The 19,883-nt window shown below is 48.2% G+C and overlaps 1 protein-coding gene across 2 annotated transcripts in view; it reads right to left on the reverse strand.

Moving 5' to 3' along the window:
• Positions 1–18,401, reverse strand: part of LOC144511812 (N-fatty-acyl-amino acid synthase/hydrolase PM20D1-like) — a 95,493-nt gene extending 77,092 nt beyond the window's left edge. Inside the window, exon 1 of one of the 2 annotated variants that reach the window (XM_078242160.1) lies at positions 17,884–18,401. In XM_078242160.1, coding sequence (XP_078098286.1) covers positions 17,884–18,172 — 289 coding nt within the window. In that variant the 5' untranslated portion in view covers positions 18,173–18,401. The remainder of the gene's footprint in view (positions 1–17,883) is intronic. The other variant, XM_078242161.1, reaches the window with a different exon arrangement.
• Between the last annotated feature and the right edge of the window lie 1,482 nt (positions 18,402–19,883).

Raw genomic sequence — 19,883 nt, forward strand, 5'->3', positions numbered from 1 at the left:
ACTCTGCACAGACAGTGACCCATGGCCAGGAATTCAACTTGGGTCCCTGGCGCTGTGAGGCAGCAGTGCTAACCACAGTGCCACAGAATAGATCCAATGTTTCAAGTTGGGATGACCCTTCGTCAGAGCTAAAGACAGAAAATAGAACATGATTAATACCACGATTTATACTATATATATTTGGCAGGTCTTGATGTCAGTGATTTAAGAACCACAACATTCGTCACGGGGTCTAATTGGGTAGGAGGTTGCAATGTGAAAGTTGTTTTAGGCCCAAAAACATGCAAAATGAGGTGCCAACGCCCCTCCCTAATCCTTTCTCCTGCCCCTCCACCCACCCCCCAATTCCTGCCCCGCCCTAACACCAGTCTCTCCATCTTTTCCACATAACCCAGGGAGAGGACTCTGGGGAGTAGCTCGCCCTGCTTCTCTGCACTCACTGCCTCCAAAGCCTATGCAACGTTTCTCTTATTTCACACAACCGGAACTTGGTGTCCGATTACCACAACAGTCTAATCAGAGTGCAGGAAATGTAATTGTTACCTCTTTTAACTTATATTTTGCTGCTTGACCTTGTAGTTCAACAATTTGAGTCAAAAGGATGACAATTCATCAAAACATTTTGTTGATTTTCTCTCACGAATTTGCCCCTTGTCAAGTGGAACAGTTAGAACTGCGCAGCATGCGAGCTAGGCTGAAATGAAATGTTCCATCCTGTGGGCCTGTGGGATTTAATAAGGGGAAGGTACAATCTATAAAACTTCCCCATACCTACCAGCTTCAGAAACTAGTCAACCTTGCAAGAAAGATGAGGTCTTCTAGACAGCCCTACAGTGTTAAAATGATGACAAGAACAAAGAACAAAGAAAATTACAGCACAGAAACAGGCCCTTCGGCCCTCCAAGTCTGCACCGACCATGCTGCCCGATTGAACTAAAACCCCCTAACCTTCCGGGGACCATATCCCTCTATTCTAATCCTATTCATGTATTTGTCCAGACGCCCCTTAAAACTCACTATCGTATCTGCTTCCACTACCTCCCCAGACAGCGAGTTCCAGGCACCCACCACCCTCCGTGTAAAAAAGACTTGCCTCGTACATCTCCTTTAAACGTTGCGTCTCGCATCTTAAACCTACGCCCCCTAGTAATTGACTCGTCAACCCTGAGGAAAAGCTTCTGGCTACCCACTCTGTCCATGCCCCTCATAACCTTCTATCGGGGCACCCCTCAACCTCCGTCGTTCCAGTGAGGACAAACCAAGTTTCGCCAACCTCTCCTCAAAGCTAATGCCCTCCATACCGGGCAACATCCTGGTAAAGAAGGTTTAGTGAAAGTGAAGTGGGTCTATATACCAGTTCCGTATGGTTGATGCATGATATAGGTTTGTTGTGTACAGTCACAGGCTCATTGTATGAGGACGGGAGCTGGTTATGTATCAACGTGGGTTTCTTGGATATGGACACAGGCTTCTGTTGCCTCACTACAAACCCCAGTGGCCCAGCAGTCTATATTAATGCTCCTTCAATTAAACATAATATCAATTAATTAAGCAATATTGAGGGGGGGGGGGGGGTGCAGGGGCGGTGACAGCCCCTGATGGGGCACTGTGACTAAAACAAAACCTCAAAGGAAACTTAACTAACTAAACCAAAAATGGAGGTGATGATGCACCCCTAGCCCCGGCAGTGCCCACCGGGCATGGAAGGCCTGAAGCGTGCTGGTGGGCACAGTGGGCTCCCTTGCCAAAGCCACCCGGCTGTGAATATAGCCGCGGCAGAGGGGTGGAAAGTGGGGTCAGACAGCCCTCTCGACCGCCCCGCTGCCTGGACTTGTCAATGGCCAACCTGGCCAGGCTCAGGAGCAGGCTTACGAGGAGGTTCCGCACCCCCACCCCCCCACCCGCCCCCACCCCCGCCACCGGGTGGCCGGAGTTTAGGAGCGTGGGGCTGAAGTGCGACCAAACGCTGAAGGGCATTCCCTTCAAATTGCAAAAAAAAAGGGGGGCTGCAACCTCAGGCAATAATTGTGAAACATACAATCCCCCAGGAAACAGCACGAAACATCTGGCCAACTTCATATCTTCTGAATCACCCAAGGCTGGAAATCAGAGTGCATATTTCTCTGAATTTAGTTTCCTTAACGATTTATTTGCTCTCAAAACCTCCTTGACTGTAGCATTTTCCATCATACTAATGTGTTCCAATATGTCATTGTTGGCATCTGGTCTTGGCTTGGTGCATAGTTTAACTGTTCATAGAATCATTGAATCCCTACAGTTCAGAAGGAAGCCATCGAGCCTGCACCGACCACAGTCCCACCCAGGCCCTACCTCACTGTAATTCCAGGCATTCACCCTAACTAGTCTCCCTGACACTAAGGGGCAATTTAGCATGGCCAGTCAACCTAACCCGCACGTCTTCGGACTGTGGGAGGAATCATAGGAACCCTACAGTGCAGAAGGAGGCCATTCGGCCCATCGAGTCTGCACCGACCACAATCCCACCCAGGCTCTACCCCCACATATTTACCCGCTAATCCCTCTAACCTACACATCTCAGGACTCTAAGGGGCAATTTTTAACCTGGCCAATCAACCTAACTCGCACATCTTTGGACTGTTCGGGTACACTGAGGGAGGATTTAGCACGGTCAATGCTCCTAACCAGCACGTCTTTCAGATTATGGGAGGACACCAGAGCATCCGGAGGAAACCCATGCAGGTCACTGAAAAGAGTGGTGATTCCATGCAGAATAGCTGGGGTCAGCCACTTTATTAGTATAAATGTAATATCAACCCTGGCTGCCAAACAACTCTGGGAGGAAACCAGAGTACCCGGAGGAAACCCACACAGACATGGGGAGAATGTGCAAATTCCACACAGACAGTGATCCGAGGTCGGGAATTGAACCCGGGTCACTGGAGCCGTGAGGCAGCAGCGCTAATCACTGTGCCACCGTGCCACCCCAATCAAGCTTCTTGGGTTCTTCTTTGGAAGCAAAATCATCTGTCTGCAAGGGCCTGGCCCATTCATCTGGTTAACACTTTCCAGATATTAATATTGGTTCCATACCTACTTTGATGATTAATTTCTAACCCTACATAGTTAAAGGCCCCAAAAGCCTGAGTTCTAATCTTGAATTTCCCTTTTATCATACCTGTCACAAATTGCTTAAATTCCGCAGCACTACCCCGGGGACAATCACTGATGTGTATCAAGTTTCTCTTTTTAAGACCAGCAGAACATTGCAGAGACTGTTTTTCAGACAGGAACAATCTACTTTCAGCAAAATTAATATAACCTTGATCTCAATCTAGAAATACATTTCTTTAATTAATTAGGGTTGGCATGGTGACACAGCGGTTAGCACTGCTGCCTCACAGCGCCAGGGACCCGGGTTCAGTTCTGGCCTCGGGTCACTGTCTGTGTGGAGTTTGCACATTGTCTGCGTGGGTTTCCTCAGGGCGCTCCGCTTTCCTCCCACACTCCCAAGACGTGCGGGTTAAAGTAAAGTTTATTTATTAGTCGCAAGTAGGCTTACATTAATACTGCGATGAAGTTACTGTGAAAATCCCCCCCCCCCCCACATTCTGTCACCTGTTCAGCTACACCGATCGAGAATTTAGCACGGTCAATGCACCTAATCAGCACGTCTTTTAGACTGTGGGAGGAAACCAGAGTACCCGGAGGAAACCCACGCAGACACGGGGAGAACGTGCAAACTCCACACAGACAGTGAGCCGAGGCTGGAATTGAACCCCGGGTCCCTGGTGCCGTGAGGCAGCAGTGCTGCCACCCTAGATTAGGTGGATTCACTGTGTTAAATTGCCCCCTTAGTGTCCCAAGATGAGTAGGTTAGGGGCATTAACGGGGTAAATGTGTGGTAAGATGTGGGGTGAGATGCTCTGACTGGAAGCCAGTGCAGACTCGATGGGTCGAATGGCCCCATTCTGCATTGTCGGGATTCTAATTTCCAGTTTTCTTTCTACACAGCTCGCTTTTTTAGGTGGTTTCAAAAACGCTTCCCTTTGATATTTGTCACCTTGCAAAATATGACTTTTATATCGATGGACGTAAATTCCCAAGAATAAGTGGCTGAGAGAGGTAATGAAATCTTCAAGATCCATTTTTTGGCAGCGGAGGAGCCAATTCTAACTTCTTGATCACCAAGTGTCCCTTTGAAAGTCACGAGTATCTCTTTAGCCTCATATGTGCCATCAGGCAGTACATTTTCTGTACACATTCAACAGCATGGTAAGGCTGTTTCACCCCTATCTGGCACTTCACAATAGACATCAAATTCTTTCTAACTATCCAACTCTTTAGTTTTACATCTCTTATCAATTTATCTTCTAATTAGTTGTGGCCACCAAAACCTCCCAGTCATTTGGGAACGGCACGAGAAAGAGCAATTTGTTCTCAAAGCTCTTGTTTGCAAACTATGGCCTCTATTTGATCTCCCATCTCACTCTGGGCTACTGCTACATGACCTCTCTCTCCCACATGCAGAGGTTAAGTTGCCAGTACTTTTCCTAGGATCAGAGTCACTTCCAGACCCGCCATGAGAATGTGCACGGCGTTTATTAGTTTTCCAAATTTTCACATCATTTTTCCAGTCCATCTCTTGCCCATTTAGCCAATGTTTGAATTCTGCTGGTGGCTATTCCTGCATTCCTGACAATTGTTCCATCTCTCTATTCACTGGATCCTTCAGGGATATATTTCACCCTCGTACCAACTTTCAGCAGTTGTCCTCTGCCTCGCTATTGCTTCCGCAGTCATTGTCCATCCCATTATCCACTGTGTTCTGCTCCTCAAAACTGTCAAATTTTTGATTTGATTTGATTTATTATTGTCATATATATTAGTATACAGTGAAAAGTAATGCTTCTTGCGCACTATACAGACAAAGCATACCGTACATAGAGAAGGAAAGGGGAGAGTGCAGAATGTAGTGTTACACTCACATAGAAACCCTACAGTGCAGAAGGAGGCCATTCGGCCCATCGAGTCTGCACCGACCACAATCCCACCCAGGCCCTACCCCCACACATTTTACCCACTAATCCCTATAACCTACGCATCCCAGGACTCTAAGGGACAATTTTTAACCTGGCCAATCAACCTAACCCGCACATCTTTGGACTGTGGGAGGAAACCGGAGCACCCGGAGGAAACCCAAGCAGACACGAGGAGAATGTGCAAACTCCACACAGACAGTGACCCGAGCCGGGAATCGAACCCGGGACCCTGGAGCTGTGAAGCAGCAGTGCTAACCACTGTGCTACCGTGCCGCCCCCATAGCTAGGGTGTAGAGAAAGATCAACTTAATGTGAGGTAGGTCCATTCAAAAAGTCTGATGGCAGCAGGGAAGAAGCTGTACTTGAGTTGAGTCCCCAGACTTTTGTATCTTTTTCCCGATGGAAGAAGGTTGAAGAAAGAATGTCCAGGGTGCGTGAGGTGTTTCATTACGCTGGCTGCTTTTCCGAGGCAGCGGGATTAACTAGGAGAACGTACCCTAATAGCTTGACTGCCATGTTGGAGAATTGCTTTCTCCCATCACACTCTGTCATTTTACCCAGACTATGCCACGCTTTCTGACCCTCCCATTAATAATATACCAAATCCCCAGGATTAAAGCTGGTCTCTGATGCTGTCAGGCTTGTCGAATATTTCCTGAGAATTGTGCCATGATGAATGTCCTTCCCCTCGCGCGTAGGGCAACCACGCGCGCAGTAAAGGTGGAACTAATTGTTGTTCCTTCCAGGGTAGGGAGGAGTATTTCTGGATTGCTCTCAGAGACCAATTGATACGGACTCTTGCCTCCCCCTCCACCTCTCCCCCCCCCACCCCACACCCCCCCCCCCTCTCCCCCCCCACCCCACACCCCCCCCCCCCCCCCCCCCCCCGCGCCCCCCACACACCCTCCCAACCATTTCATAGAATCATAGCATCCTGACAGCGCAGGAGGCGGCCATTCGGCTTGGGTAAATTATAAATCTACCGACTTTCCAAAGACAAATGCTTTATCATGTTCCATGTCCAGATTCATTTGTGCCTTCTTCATGGATGACTTGTTTGGCAGCCAGGGTTGATATTACATTTATACTAATAAAGTGGCTGACCCCAGCTATTCTGCATGGAATCACCACTCTTTTCAGTGACCTGCATGGGTTTCCTCCGGATGCTCTGGTGTCCTCCCATAATCTGAAAGACGTGCTGGTTAGGAGCACTGACCGTGCTAAATTCTCCCTCAATGTACCCGAACAGGCACTGGAATGTGGCGACTAGAGGATTTTCACAGTAACTTCATTGCAGTGTTGATGTTAGCCTACTTGTGACACTAATAAATAAACTTAAAACTTAGGAAGAGTTGCAATCCCCGAACCTGAAGCAAGTAGAAGTTTCATACTCCTTTTCTTCAGTCCTTAATACTGAGTATATCAGTATAAATAACATATACAGTATTAACAGCATGAAATAACATTTCAATCAATCCGTTCCACAAACTGTGGATGTGCAACCACTGTTCAAGACAGTGCAATTAAATGAGTCCATGACTAGTTCACTCATTAAGAAGTCTAACAACACCAGGTTAAAGTCCAACAGGTTCACTCATTACCAGACCGAAGCTACTTATGACCAGGACAATTCCCTCACACTGAGGAATATCATCTCCCCTTCTGAACCTTCCAAGTTGTGCGTCGCCCTCAAGGACCCTGTTGCTCCATCTTGGACAACTTAGCTCACGATATTTCAAATCACAACTGAAACCCCAGTTAATAATTCCCCGGGAATTCCAGGGGCTCATTCTTTTGTTGTTAGTACTTCATTCCGACCGACTGCTGGATCTGCCAAAAGTTCTCCATTCTCATTTCTTGTTAGAAATCGAACATTTAGAACATGGAACAGCACAGCACAGGAACAGGCCCTCTGGCCCACGATGATGTGCCAAACATGACGCCAAATTTAACTAATCCCTTCTGCCTGCCCTTGGTCCACATCCCTCTATTCATTGCATATTCGTGTGCTTTTCTATAAGCCCCTTAAACGCCCCTTTCGTATCTGCCTCCACCACCACCCCTGGCAGTGCGTTCCAGCCACCTACCATTTCTGTGCAAGAAACTTGCCCCTCACATCTCCTTTGAACTTTCCCCCTCCCATCTTAAGTGCATGCCCCCTAGTATTAGACATTTCAACTCTGGGAAAAGATTCTGACCTTCAACCCTATCTATGCCTCTCAGAATTTTATGGACTTCTATCAGGTCTCCCCTCAGTCTTCGGCGCTCCAGAGAAAACAACCCTAATTGTCCAGGTTGCATTGACGCCTTCAACCCATAGCTCAACAGTCCCAAAATGCTGCGGGCGTTAAATCCTTCACCTTTGGTCAAGAATTCCCAAATAGACTTTCTATAATCTTGTACACAGTGTGTTAAATTCCATCATATATCCCTCCTTCATCTTTCTAAATCTCTCAAAGTCTGACCATGACTTATATGCATCTAATATGTCATCTTCCTTATAAATTTATCCATAAATGTGAATGCCAAACTGATGAGCCTCTAGCTCCGAAAATACTTTACACCCAATCCTGCTTTTGTTAGGACACAATTGTTTTAAGGCCTTCAGCATGGGTGTAACCCATGTGTACATATCAACTTCACTCCTGCATAAGGTTCAGTCAGATTCAGAGAACATTAATGCGAAATCATAACTTGACACGATTCACTTTGCTTCAGTCATTCTTCTCAAAAGTAACTCAGATTTCAAACTTCAGACTGGACAAATATTTGTCTTAGTTTCTACTTTCACCTTTACCATTTTCTGTTGAAACATTAGAAGGATTCAAGCCAGCTGGTGAAATTTGAAACAAGACACAGATTTCTTCTTTGATAGTAGGTATATTCACAAGATGCAGCATTATGGGTCTCTTTCTTTTAGCCTCATCCTGGGAGATCAACTTTTTTTATTGGCACCTTTCGGCACCTTATTTCTGATCAAAAAAAGCCAATTCAAATGAAGTCCAATCATGGTCCCCACGCGAGGGACCAACTAGATCCAAGCTGACAAGTCAAGACATTGCATCCCATCTTGGGCTCGATCAAACCAGATCCAAGCTGACAGGATGAGGCATTGCACCCCCTCCCGGGCTTGATCTAACGCTTCACCTGAGCCAAAAGGACCATGGCTTTGAAATGTTGAATTTGGTAAAGCCTCGATTTAACTTCATTGGCTACCCTTAGCCTTTACTCTACACTAGCTTAGGCAAACCATGATCGCAGGCGTCAGCACGCTCCCAGTGCAATGGGCTAGCCTCGTACCCTGCCTGATCATGGTTTCACCTCTGCCAGGTAAGATCTCTTCCTCCTAATTACTAGTCTCCCTTTCCCCATGCGTTCAAAGACAATTAATCAATCAATATCCATCACCTGTTCACCCTTAAACTTAACTATATAATTGGCAGTAGCATAATGGTCAGCACTGCTGCCTCACAGCGCCAGGGACCCAGGTTCAATTCCCGGCTTGGATCACTGTCTGTGCAGAGTCTGCATGTTCTCCCTGTATCTGCGTGGGTTTCCTCCGGGTGCTCCGGTTTTCTTCCACAGTCTGAAAGATGTGCTGGTTAGGTGCATTGGTCATGCTAAATTCTCCATCAGTGTACCCGAACAGGCGCCGGTGTGTGGTGACTAGGGGATTTTCACAATAACCTCATTGTAGTGTTAATGTAAGCCTACTTGTGACTAATAAATAAACCTTTTTTTAAGACATGAACACAAGTCTACCAGCATCCAGTCACATATTAGAGTTCATTTATGGAACCTTTATCGTCTGCCATGGCAGCACTGCTGCCTCACAGTACCAGGACCTCGGGTTCAATTCCTGGCTTGGGTCACTGTCTGTGCAGAGTCTGCACGTTCTCCCTGTGTCTGCGTAGGTTTCCTCCCACAGTCTGAAAGACGTGCTAGTCAGGTGCACTGGCCATGCTAAATTCTCCCTCAGTGCACCCAAACAGGCGCCGGAGTGTGGCAACTCAGGGATTTTCACAGTAACTTCATTGTAGTGTTAATATAAGCCTACTTGTGACACAAATAAATAGACTTTAAAACTTTAGATAGACAAACAAGTAAAGTACATAAGGCTAATTGTTTTTGCTCATTGTTTCCCTATTGACTTTGTTCATGTCTATAACCTCTCTCTCTATCCCCATGTCACCTCTCGACCAGCTTGCCAATAAGGGCTACGCCTTCCATGTATTAAAGCAGCTGTGATGCACTTGATGAAGCTGCAGTGCCAGCAATGCTCAACTACATGTTTGCTTGAAGCAATGCTCAATTACATGTTTGCTTAAACATTACCAGTAGCACGATGCAAGGTCTGCCGTATGTATAATTCAGAGATGTTCGTGCAGAACATTCAACCACATTGCCTCATGAGGTGGTGTCAGGCGTTTCAAATTAGCATGAGCTTTTCAAATACATGTAAATAGTCAAGCACTGGATTCAAATTTCTATCGGGGTAAAACGAGAATAACTGTTAGAATGATTGTTCTGTTAAATTAACTTTAAAATTGTAATAGAATAATTCTTGGCATTGTCAGGCTCTCGTACATGGGCAGAGTCCGTGGGTTTTTCTCAAGGTTATTTTTTTATCCATGTCACAAATAGGCTGACATTAACACTGCAATGAAGTTACTGTGAAAATCCCCTAGTCGCCACACTCTGGCGCCTGTTCGGGTACACTGAGGAAGAGTTTAGCACGGTCGATGCACCTAACCAAATGTTACCAACTGAACATGATTTCTCCTCCCGTAAGATCATTCCTATGGTCTCTCCCACAGGCATTTTCTCCTGTCCCATCTGTGAGTCTATGCAGCACCGTGCACACCCACAGTTCTAAGAAATTCTTGTATTTTTTGATATTTTTGTCTCCTTTCAATGGGATAACGCGGGCAGCACGGTGGCACAGTGGTTAGCGCTGCTGCCTTATAGCGCCAGGGGCCCGGTTTCAATTCCAGCCTCGGCTCACTGTCTGTGTGGACTTTGCACAGTCTCCCTGTGTCTGCGTGGGTTTCCTCCGAGTGCTCTGGTTTCCTCCCACGCTCCAAAGATGTGCGGGTTAGGTTGATTGGTCTTGCTCAATTGCCCCTTAGTGTCAGGGAGACTAACAGGATAAATATGTAGGATTACAGCAATAGGGCCTGGGTGGGATTGTTGTTGGTGCAGGCTCTGCACTGGAGGGATTCTATGATTCTATGAATACTGCTGCTGTACCACATGCAACAATTTGGTGGAGGCTTTGGGTAACAGCAACAGGTGGGAGCTGGGAATGGCAGTGAAAGTTAATCAGAGAGTGGTCATTTCAGCAGGGAAAAAAAAATGCGGTGATGTGAGGGCTGATTGGAAATTGAATCCTAGAATCCCTAGAAGGATGCCATTTGGTCTATCAAGTCTGCACCAACAACAATCCCACCTAGGCCCTTTTCCTGTAACCCCACATAATTAACCCGCCAATCCCTCTAACCTACACATCCCAGAACACTAAGGGGCAATTTAGCATGGCCAATCCACCGACCCAGCATGTCTTTGGACTATGGGAGGAAACCGGAGCACCCAGAGGAAACCCACGCAGACACGGGGAGAATGTGCAAACTCCACACACACAGTGACCGACGCTGGGAATTGAACCCAGGTCCCTGGAGCTGTGAGGCAGCAGTGCTAACCACTGTGCCACCCATATAAGGCTCACTTATGTATGGGTGAGGGGGGTTGTTGAAGGAGAGAGGAGGCATGGGTTTTACTTGTACTAGTCATGCTGAGTGGTTCATTGCGATACCTCAGGGTAGCACAGGAAATTTGAGGATGAGAGTGTGATACAGGCTGATAGGCTGGAGGAGGTAGATGTGCTGAGAGAAGATGTATTAGCAATTTTGAAAAATCTGAGGGTCGATAAGTCCCCTGGGCCAGATGGGATATATCCTAGGATTCTTTGGGAGGCAAGGGATGAGATTGCAGAGCCTTTGGCTTTGATCTTTGGGTCCTCACTGTCCACGGGATAGTGCCAGAGGACTGGAGAGTGGCGAATGTTGTTCCTCTGTTCAAGAAAGGAAATAGGAATGACCCTGGTAATTATAGGCCAGTTAGTCTTACTTCGGTGGTTGGTAAGTTAATGGAAAAGGTCCTGAGGGATAGGATTTATGACCGTTTGGAAAGATGCAGCTTAATCCGGGATAGTCAACATGGATTCGTGAAGGGTAAGTCTTGCCTCACAAATTTGATTGAATTCTTTGAGGAGGTAACTAAGTGTGTAGATGAAGGTAGAGCAGTTGATGTCGTATACATGGATTTTAGTAAGGCGTTTGATAAGGTTCCCCATGGTCGGCTCATGAAGAAGGTAAGGAGGTGTGGGATAGAGGGAGATTTGGCTGATTGGATAAGAAACTGGCTATCTCATAGAAAACAGAGGGTGGTGGTGGATGGAAAATTTTCAGACTGGGGACCAGTTACCAGTGGTGTACCACAGGAATCAGCGTTGGGTCCTCTGCTATTTGTGATTTTTATCAATGACTTGGAGGAGGGGGCTGAAGGGTTGGTCAGTAAATTTGCTGATGACACCAAGATTGGTGGAGTAGTGGATGAGGCGGAGGGCTGTTGTAGGCTGCAAAGAGACATTGATAGGATGCAGAGTTGGGCCAAAAAATGGCAGATGGAGTTTAACCCTGATAAGTGCGAGATGATTCATTTTGGTAGGACAAATTTGAATGTGGATTACAGGGTCAACGGCAGGGTTCTGAGGAATGTGGAGGAACAGAGAGATCTTGGGGTTCATATCCACAGATCTCTGAAGGTTGCCACTCAAGTGGATAGAGCCGTGAAGAAGGCCTAATGTGTGTTAGCATTTATTAACAGGGGGTTTGAGTTTAAGAGCCGTGGGGTTATGCTGCAACTGTACAGGACCTTGGTGAGACCACATTTGGAATATTGTGTGCAGTTCTGGTCACCTCACTATAAGAAGGATGTGGAAGCATTGGAAAGAGTGCAGAGGAGATTTACCAAGGTGCTGCCTGGTTTGGAGGGTAGGTCTTCTGAGGAAAGGTTGAGGGAGCTAGGGCTTTTCTCTTTAGAGCGGAGGAGGATGAGAGGCGACTTAATAAAGGTTTATAAGATGATGAAGGGGATAGATAGAGTGGATGTTCAGAGACTATTTCCTCGGATGGATGTAGCTATTACTAGGGGGCATAACTATAAGGCTCATGGTGGGAGATACAGGAAGGATGTCCGAGGAAGGTTCTTTACTCAGAGAGTGGTTGGGGTGTGGAATAGACTGCCTTCTGTGATAGGCACATGGAGCACACCAGAATGATAGGGAGTGGGATAGCTTGATCTTGGTTTCGGAGGGCCGAAGGGCCTGTACTGTGCTGTACTGTTCTATGTTTTATGTTCTACATGGGTAAGATGGGTATAGAGGGATATGGGCCAAATGCGGGCAATTGGGACTAGCTTAGGGGTTTAAAAAAGGGGCAGCACAGAAAAGTTGGGCCGAAGGGCCTGTTTCCGTGCTGTAAACCTCTATGACTGGAGTTGTAATTCTGCACATTCATATTTGCAGCTGGAACTCAATCAAGTATATTCCTGAGCATGATATTTCAACCACAATGCCCTAACGTAATCAAATACTTAAAGTGTTTGTTATAAACAGGATACATCACAAGTGTGGGTGACATGCAATTCCTACCCTACTTTAAATGCTGACCTGAACACTCATTCATGAGTTTCACCACTTGCAGCTGATCGAAGGAGCCCCAATCTAAGTTTCCTCCCAGTGCCCCTCACAAAATACCCTCCGCTTTGCGAGTGGGGACCATGACGAGAGACTGTGGAGGGGGTGGGGGGGGGGGGGGGGGGGGGGGGGGAGGGGGGGTGGCGGCGGATGGGGAGGGTGGGAGAGAGACACATCTGCAGACAAATGTGTGGGTGCAGCTCTTTCCATTGCAAAGCCAGCCCTTCAGTGACTGCGCACCATCACCCCCCAGCCCGCCCCCACAACATTGTAATACCTGAATACCTGGCTGTAAAGCACATTAACTACATTACCACATTCTCAAGAACCCCCCACCTCCCCCAACCCCCACAGCAGGAGGGAAAAGGTGCAGAGAGAGAGATTTTTCATGCAAACTTGACCAAATCAATATATATCGGATTCATTGGAATTTTGTTGCCTGTGTTTTGTTTAATTAACCCTCAAATGAAAACTTTAAAATAAATTCTCTGGTTTGCAGTCAGTGGGGGTGGGGTTGAGTTGGGGGGGGGGGGGCAGGGGGGACAAGGGGATCAGTCGGGATGTGTTTAATCCTGATCAGTTATTCTCAATTATAAGATAGATGGTGTCACAAGGTGGTGGTTCAATAGGGATCTATTCAGGGTGGGGGATCATTAAGGATCTATTCAGGGGATCAGTCGGGGTCTATTCAGGGGGATTGGTAGAGATCTGTTTGGGGGAATCAATGGGGATCTGTTCAGGGGACCAGTAGAGATTTATTCAGGGGGATCAATGAGGATCTGTTCAGGGGACCAGTAGGGATCTGTTCAGGGGACCAGCAGGAATATATTCAGGTGGATCAGCAGGAATCTATTCAGGGGGATCAGTGGGGATCTATTCAAGGGGATCGACGGGGATCTATTCATGGGTATAGATGGGGATCTATTCAGGGTGGGGGTTCAGTGGGGATGTATTCAGAGGGATGAGTAGGGATCTATTGGGGTGTTCAGTAGTGATCTATTCAGGGGGATCAGTAGGGATCTAATTAGGGGTAATAGGGATCCATTCAGGGGACAAGCAGGGATATATTCAGGTGAATCAGTAGGGGTGGGGAATTTATAGACATCTATTCAGGGGGATCAGTATTCAGGGTGGGGATTCAGCAGGGATCTATCCAGGGGGTGAGCAGGAATCTGTTCAGGGAGATAAGCAGGGATCTATTTGAGATCAGCAGGGATCTATCCAGGGGGTGAGCAGGGATCTGTTCAGGGAGATAAGCAGGGATCTATTTGAGATCAGCAGGGATCTATCCAGGGGATCAGCAGGGATGTATCCAGGGGACCAGCAGGGATCTGTGCAGGGGACCAGCAGAGATCTATCCAGGGGACCAGCAGGAATCTATCCAGGGGACCAGCAGGGATGTATCCAGGGGATCAGCAGGGATCTATCCAGGGGATCAGCAGGGATCTATCCAGGGGATCAGCAGGGATCTATCTAGGGGGATCAGCATGGATCTATCCAGGGGGATCAGCAGGAATCTATCCAGGGGGATCAGCAGGGATGTATCCAGGGGGATCAGCAGGGATCAATCGAGGGGGATCAGCAGGGATGTATCCAGGGGGTCAGCAGGGATCTATCCAGGGGGATCAGCAGGGATCTATCCAGGGGGATCAGCAGGGATCTATCCAGGGGGACCAGCAGGGATCTATCCAGGGGGATCGGCAGGGTTCTAGCCAGGGGAATCAGCAGGGATCTATCCAGGAGGATCAGCAGGGATCTATCCAGGGGATGAGCACGGATCTGTTCAGGGAGATGAGCAGGGATCTATTTGGGATCAGCAGGGCTCTATCCAGGGGGATCAGCAGGGATGTATCCAGGGGGATCAGCAGGGATCTATCCAGGGGGATGAGAAGGGATCTATCCAGGGAGATCAGCAGGGATGTATCCAGGGGGATCAGCATGGATCTATCCTGGGGATCAGCAGGGATCTATCCAGGGGGATCGGCAGGGATCAATTGGGGGGATCAGCAGGGATCTATCCAGGGGGATCAGCAGGGATCTATCCAGGGGGACCAGCAGGGATCTATCCAGGGGGATTGGCAGGGTTCTAGCCAGGGGAATCAGCAGGGATCTATCCAGGAGGATCAGCAGGGATCTATCCAGGGGATGAGCACGGATCTGTTCAGGGAGATGAGCAGGGATCTATTTGGGATCAGCAGGGATCGATCCAGGGGGATCAGCAGGGATGTATCCAGGGGGATCAGCAGGGATCTATCCAGGGGGATGAGCAGGGATCTATCCAGGGGGATGAGCAGGGATGTATCTAGGGGGATCAGCATGGATCTATCCTGGGGATCAGCAGGGATCTATCCAGGGGGATCGGCAGGGATCAATTGGGGGGGGGGGGCGGTCAGCAGGGATCTATCCAGGGAATCAGCAGGGATGTATTCAGGGGGATCAGCAAGGATCTATCCAGGGGGATCAGCAGGGATGTATCCAGGGGATCAGCAGGGATCTATCCAGGGGGATCAGCAGGGATCTATCCAGGGGATCAGCAGAGATCTATCCAGGGGGATCAGCAGGGATGTATCCAGGGGGATCAGCAGGGATGTATCCGGGGGATCAGCAGGGATCTATCCAGGAGGATCAGCAGGGATCATAAGAACATAAGAACATAAGAAATAGGAGCAGGAGTAGGCCATCTAGCCCCTCGAGCCTGCCCCGCCATTCAATAAGATCATGGCTGATCTGACGTGGATCAGTACCACTTACCCGCCTGATCCCCATAACCCTTAATTCCCTTACCGATCAGGAATCCATCCATCCGCGCTTTAAACATATTCAGCGAGGTAGCCTCCACCACCTCAGTGGGCAGAGAATTCCAGAGATTCACCACCCTCTGGGAGAAGAAGTTCCTCCTCAACTCTGTCTTAAACCGACCCCCCTTTATTTTGAGGCTGTGTCCTCTAGTTTTAACTTCCTTACTAAGTGGAAAGAATCTCTCCGCCTCCACCCTATCCAGCCCCCGCATTATCTTATAAGTCTCCATAAGATCCCCCCTCATCCTTCTAAACTCCAACGAGTACAAACCCAATCTCCTCAGCCTCTCCTCATAATCCAAACCCCTCATCTCAGGTATCAACCTGGTGAACCTTCTCTGCACTCCCTCCAATGCCAATATATCCTTCCTCATATAAGGGGACCAATACTGCACACAGTATTCCAGCTGCGGCCTCACCAATGCCCTGTACAGGTGCATCAAGACATCCCTGCTTTTATATTCTATCCCCTTCGCAATATAGGCCAACATCCCATTTGCCTTCTTGATCACCTGTTGTACCTGCAGACTGGGCTTTTGCGTCTCATGCACAAGGACCCCCAGGTCCCTTTGCACGGTAGCATGTTTTAATTTGTTTCCATTGAGATAGTAATCCCATTTGTTATTATTTCCTCCAAAGTGTATAACCTCGCATTTCTCAACGTTATACTCCATTTGCCATATCCTCGCCCACTCACTCAGCCTGTCCAAATCTCTCTGCAGATCTTCTCCGTCCTCCACACGATTCACTTTTCCACTTATCTTTGTGTCGTCTGCAAACTTCGTTACCCTACACTCCGTCCCCTCCTCCAGATCATCTATATAAATGGTAAATAGTTGCGGCCCGAGTACCGATCCCTGCGGCACGCCACTAGTTACCTTCCTCCAACCGGAAAAACACCCATTTATTCCGACTCTTTGCTTCCTGTCGGATAGCCAGTCCCCAATCCACTTTAACACACTACCCCCAACTCCGTGTGCCCTAATCTTCTTCAGTAGCCTTTTATGGGGCACCTTATCAAACGCCTTTTGGAAATCCAAAAACACCGCATCCACCGGTTCTCCTCCATCAACCGCCCTAGTCACATCTTCATAAAAATCCAACATGTTCGTCAAGCACGACTTTCCCCTCATGAATCCATGCTGCGTCTGATTGATCGAACCATTTCTATCCAGATGCCCTGCTATCTCCTCTTTAATAATGGATTCCAGCATTTTCCCTACTACAGACGTTAAGCTGACCGGCCTATAGTTACCCGCCTTTTGTCTCCTTCCTTTTTTAAACAGCGGCGTAACATTAGCCGTTTTCCAATCAACCGGCACTACCCCAGAATGCAACGAGTTTTGATAAATAATCACTAACGCATCCACTATTACCTCTGACATTTCTTTCAATACCCTGGGATGCATTCCATCCGGACCCGGGGACTTATCCACCTTCAGTCCCATTAGTCTACCCAGCACTGCCTCTCTGGTAACATTAATTGTATTAAGTATTTCTCCTGCTGCCAACCCTCTATCGTTAATATTTGGCAAACTATTTGTGTCCTCCACCGTGAAGACCGACACAAAAAACTTATTTAAAGACTCAGCCATATCCTCATTTCCCACTATTAACTCCCCCCTCTCGTCCTCCAAGGGTCCAACATTCACTCTAGCCACTCTATTCCTTTTTATATATTTATAAAAACTTTTACTATCATTTTTTATATTAATTGCTAGCCTAGCTTCATAGTCTATCCTTCCTTTCTTTATCGCTTTCTTAGTCTCTCTTTGTTGTTTCTTAAATTTTTCCCAATCACTTGTTTCTCTTGGATCACTTGGATCTATCCAGGGGGATCAGCAGGGATCTATCCAGGGGGACCAGCAGGGATCTATCCAGGGGGACCAGCAGGGATCTATCCAGGGGATCAGCAGGGATCTATCCAGGGGGAACAGCAGGGATCTATCCAGGGGGATCAGCAGGGATCTATCCAGGGGATCAGCAGGGATCTGTTCAGGGAGATGAGCAGGGATCTATTCAGGGTGATCAGCAGGGATCTATCCAGGGAGATCAGCAGAGATCTATCCAGGGGGATCAGCAGGGATCTATCCAGGGGGATCAGCAGGGATCTGTTCAGGGAGATGAGCAGGGATCTATTCAGGGGGATCAGCAGGGATCTATCCAGGGGGATCAGCAGGGATCTATCCAGGGGGATCAGCAGGGATCTATCCAGGGGGATCAGCAGGGATCTATCCAGGGGATCAGCAGGGTTGTGTTTGGTCCCCCCAGTTGCAGGCGAGCTGCTGCTGAACGAATGGGCTGTTACCTTTGGGCAGGAAGGCTGCGAACTCCTGCAGGGCGCCGCTGTCCAGCTCCCCGGCGCTGCGGGACACGGTGACGATGCGGAGGGAATCTTGCAGGTTGCTCAGGAGCTGCGTCCTCTCCCCCGGGGTGAAGTTGGCGGCGGTGCCCGCGGTGCCCACACTGCCGGAGGAGTCGGCCGGCCTGAGGGTGTAAGTCCGGATCAGCAGGGCGCTCAGGAAGATTAGAAACACAGACACAAGGAGCAGCATGAGTATCAGAGCGGCTTTAACTTTCCTCTTAGTGTCCTTCATCCCCCCTTGCCAAAATAAAAACACTTGGAGCAGCCAGAGAAATCCCCAATGTTCCGGCAAGAGAAATCCTCACTGTTCCTGCAGGAGTAATCCTCAGTAATGCTCAGTGCAGCAGCAAACTCTCTCTCACACACACACAGCAGCAGCCTGCCAGTCAGCCTGTGAACATTGCAGTGCTGGGTGGGAACTCTATGTAGTCCCTGCTGTCAGCCTAAAGAGTTCAGTGTTCAGCCTGGTTCATTACCAGGGAGGCTATTCCATCCATCTGCCTCCGTCCCGCCCACCCCAAGAACAGACACACAAATCAAGGCGGGCACCCCCACTGGAATGCCACACTGTCGGTGGTGACCACCTTTCGGACCAGATGTTATACCGTCTGTCCTGGCTAGGGTGGGTGGGGTGTGGTAGGGGGGAGGTGGGGGGGGGGGTGCTGTCAAAGTTTGCACGTTCTCCCCGTGTCTGTGTGGGTTTCCTTCGGGTGCTCCGGTTTCCTCCCACAGTCCAGAAATGTGCAGTTTAGGTGGATTGACCATACTAAATTTTGCCCTCGTGTCCAAAGATGTGCAGGTTAGGTGGATTGGCCATATTAAATTGCCCCTTATTGTCCAACGATGCACAGATTAGGTGGATTGGCTGTATTAAATTGCCCCTTAGTGTCCAAGGATGTGCAGTTTAAGTGGATTGGCCATGCTTAATTGCCCCTTAGTGTCCAAAAATGTGCAGATTAGGTGAATTGGCCATGGGAAATGTGTGGGGTTACAGGGATAGGGCAGGGGAAGAGGGCTTGGGTAAGATACCCTGTCAGAGAGTCAGTGCAGACTCAGTGGACCGAATGGCCTCTTCTGCACTGTGTGGATGTTATGAATGTATGAAAGTCTCCTGCCTGAAAGGGGATAGCCAGCGGGTTGAGGTTTATTGGGGGAAGGAAGTTCATCCCTGGTGTTCTGGTCAATATTTATCCAGTAAGAAGTTTAACAACACTAGGTTAAAGTCTTTAACCTGGTGTTGTTAAACTTCTTACTGTGTTTACCCCAGTCCAACGCCGGCATCTCCACATCATGACTACCATCGACACCGCAAACTGCCGGCTCCAAGTGGAGAGGATCGACTTTAACCTGGTGTTGTTAAACCTCTTACTGTGTTTACCCCAGTCCAACGCCGGCATCTCCACATCAATATTTGTCCCTCAGCCAACATCGCAAAAGCAATAAAAATGGATGATTTGGTCGCTGGCCCACGGCGAGCTAGTGGGATCTTGCTGTGCGCCAATTGCCTGACACACTTCCCACAGTGCAACACTCCAAAAGCACTGCATTGGCTGGAATTGGGGAGGTGTGAGGTTGTGAAAGGTGCCATGTAAATGCAAGTCTTTCTAATTTACCATGGCATCCACCTTTTTCCTTAATGAGTTTCAGAGTTCACTGCTCTATCCGGGGGTTTGGAATGTAGAAACGGGAATAATCCAGTCTGCTCTGCCATTCAGTTAGGATGAGGGTTGACATTGTATCGGAGCTTCCTGCACCAGCTCTGACACTGTTTCCCTGACTCAACAATTACAGTCTGAAAGCTTGCATTGTCCAAACATCCGTGTTGATCATTCTTTGTTTGAGAAGTGACTTCCTGTGTCAGTTCCAAGAAATATTTCATCCTCTGTCTGCTAGCCTCTCCTTAATTTTCTCCAGTTTAATTTAAATCCTATTTTTGCCTGCAC

Source organism: Mustelus asterias, chromosome 25 (assembly GCF_964213995.1).
Source record: "Mustelus asterias chromosome 25, sMusAst1.hap1.1, whole genome shotgun sequence".
Taxonomy (NCBI): Eukaryota; Metazoa; Chordata; class Chondrichthyes; order Carcharhiniformes; family Triakidae; genus Mustelus; species Mustelus asterias.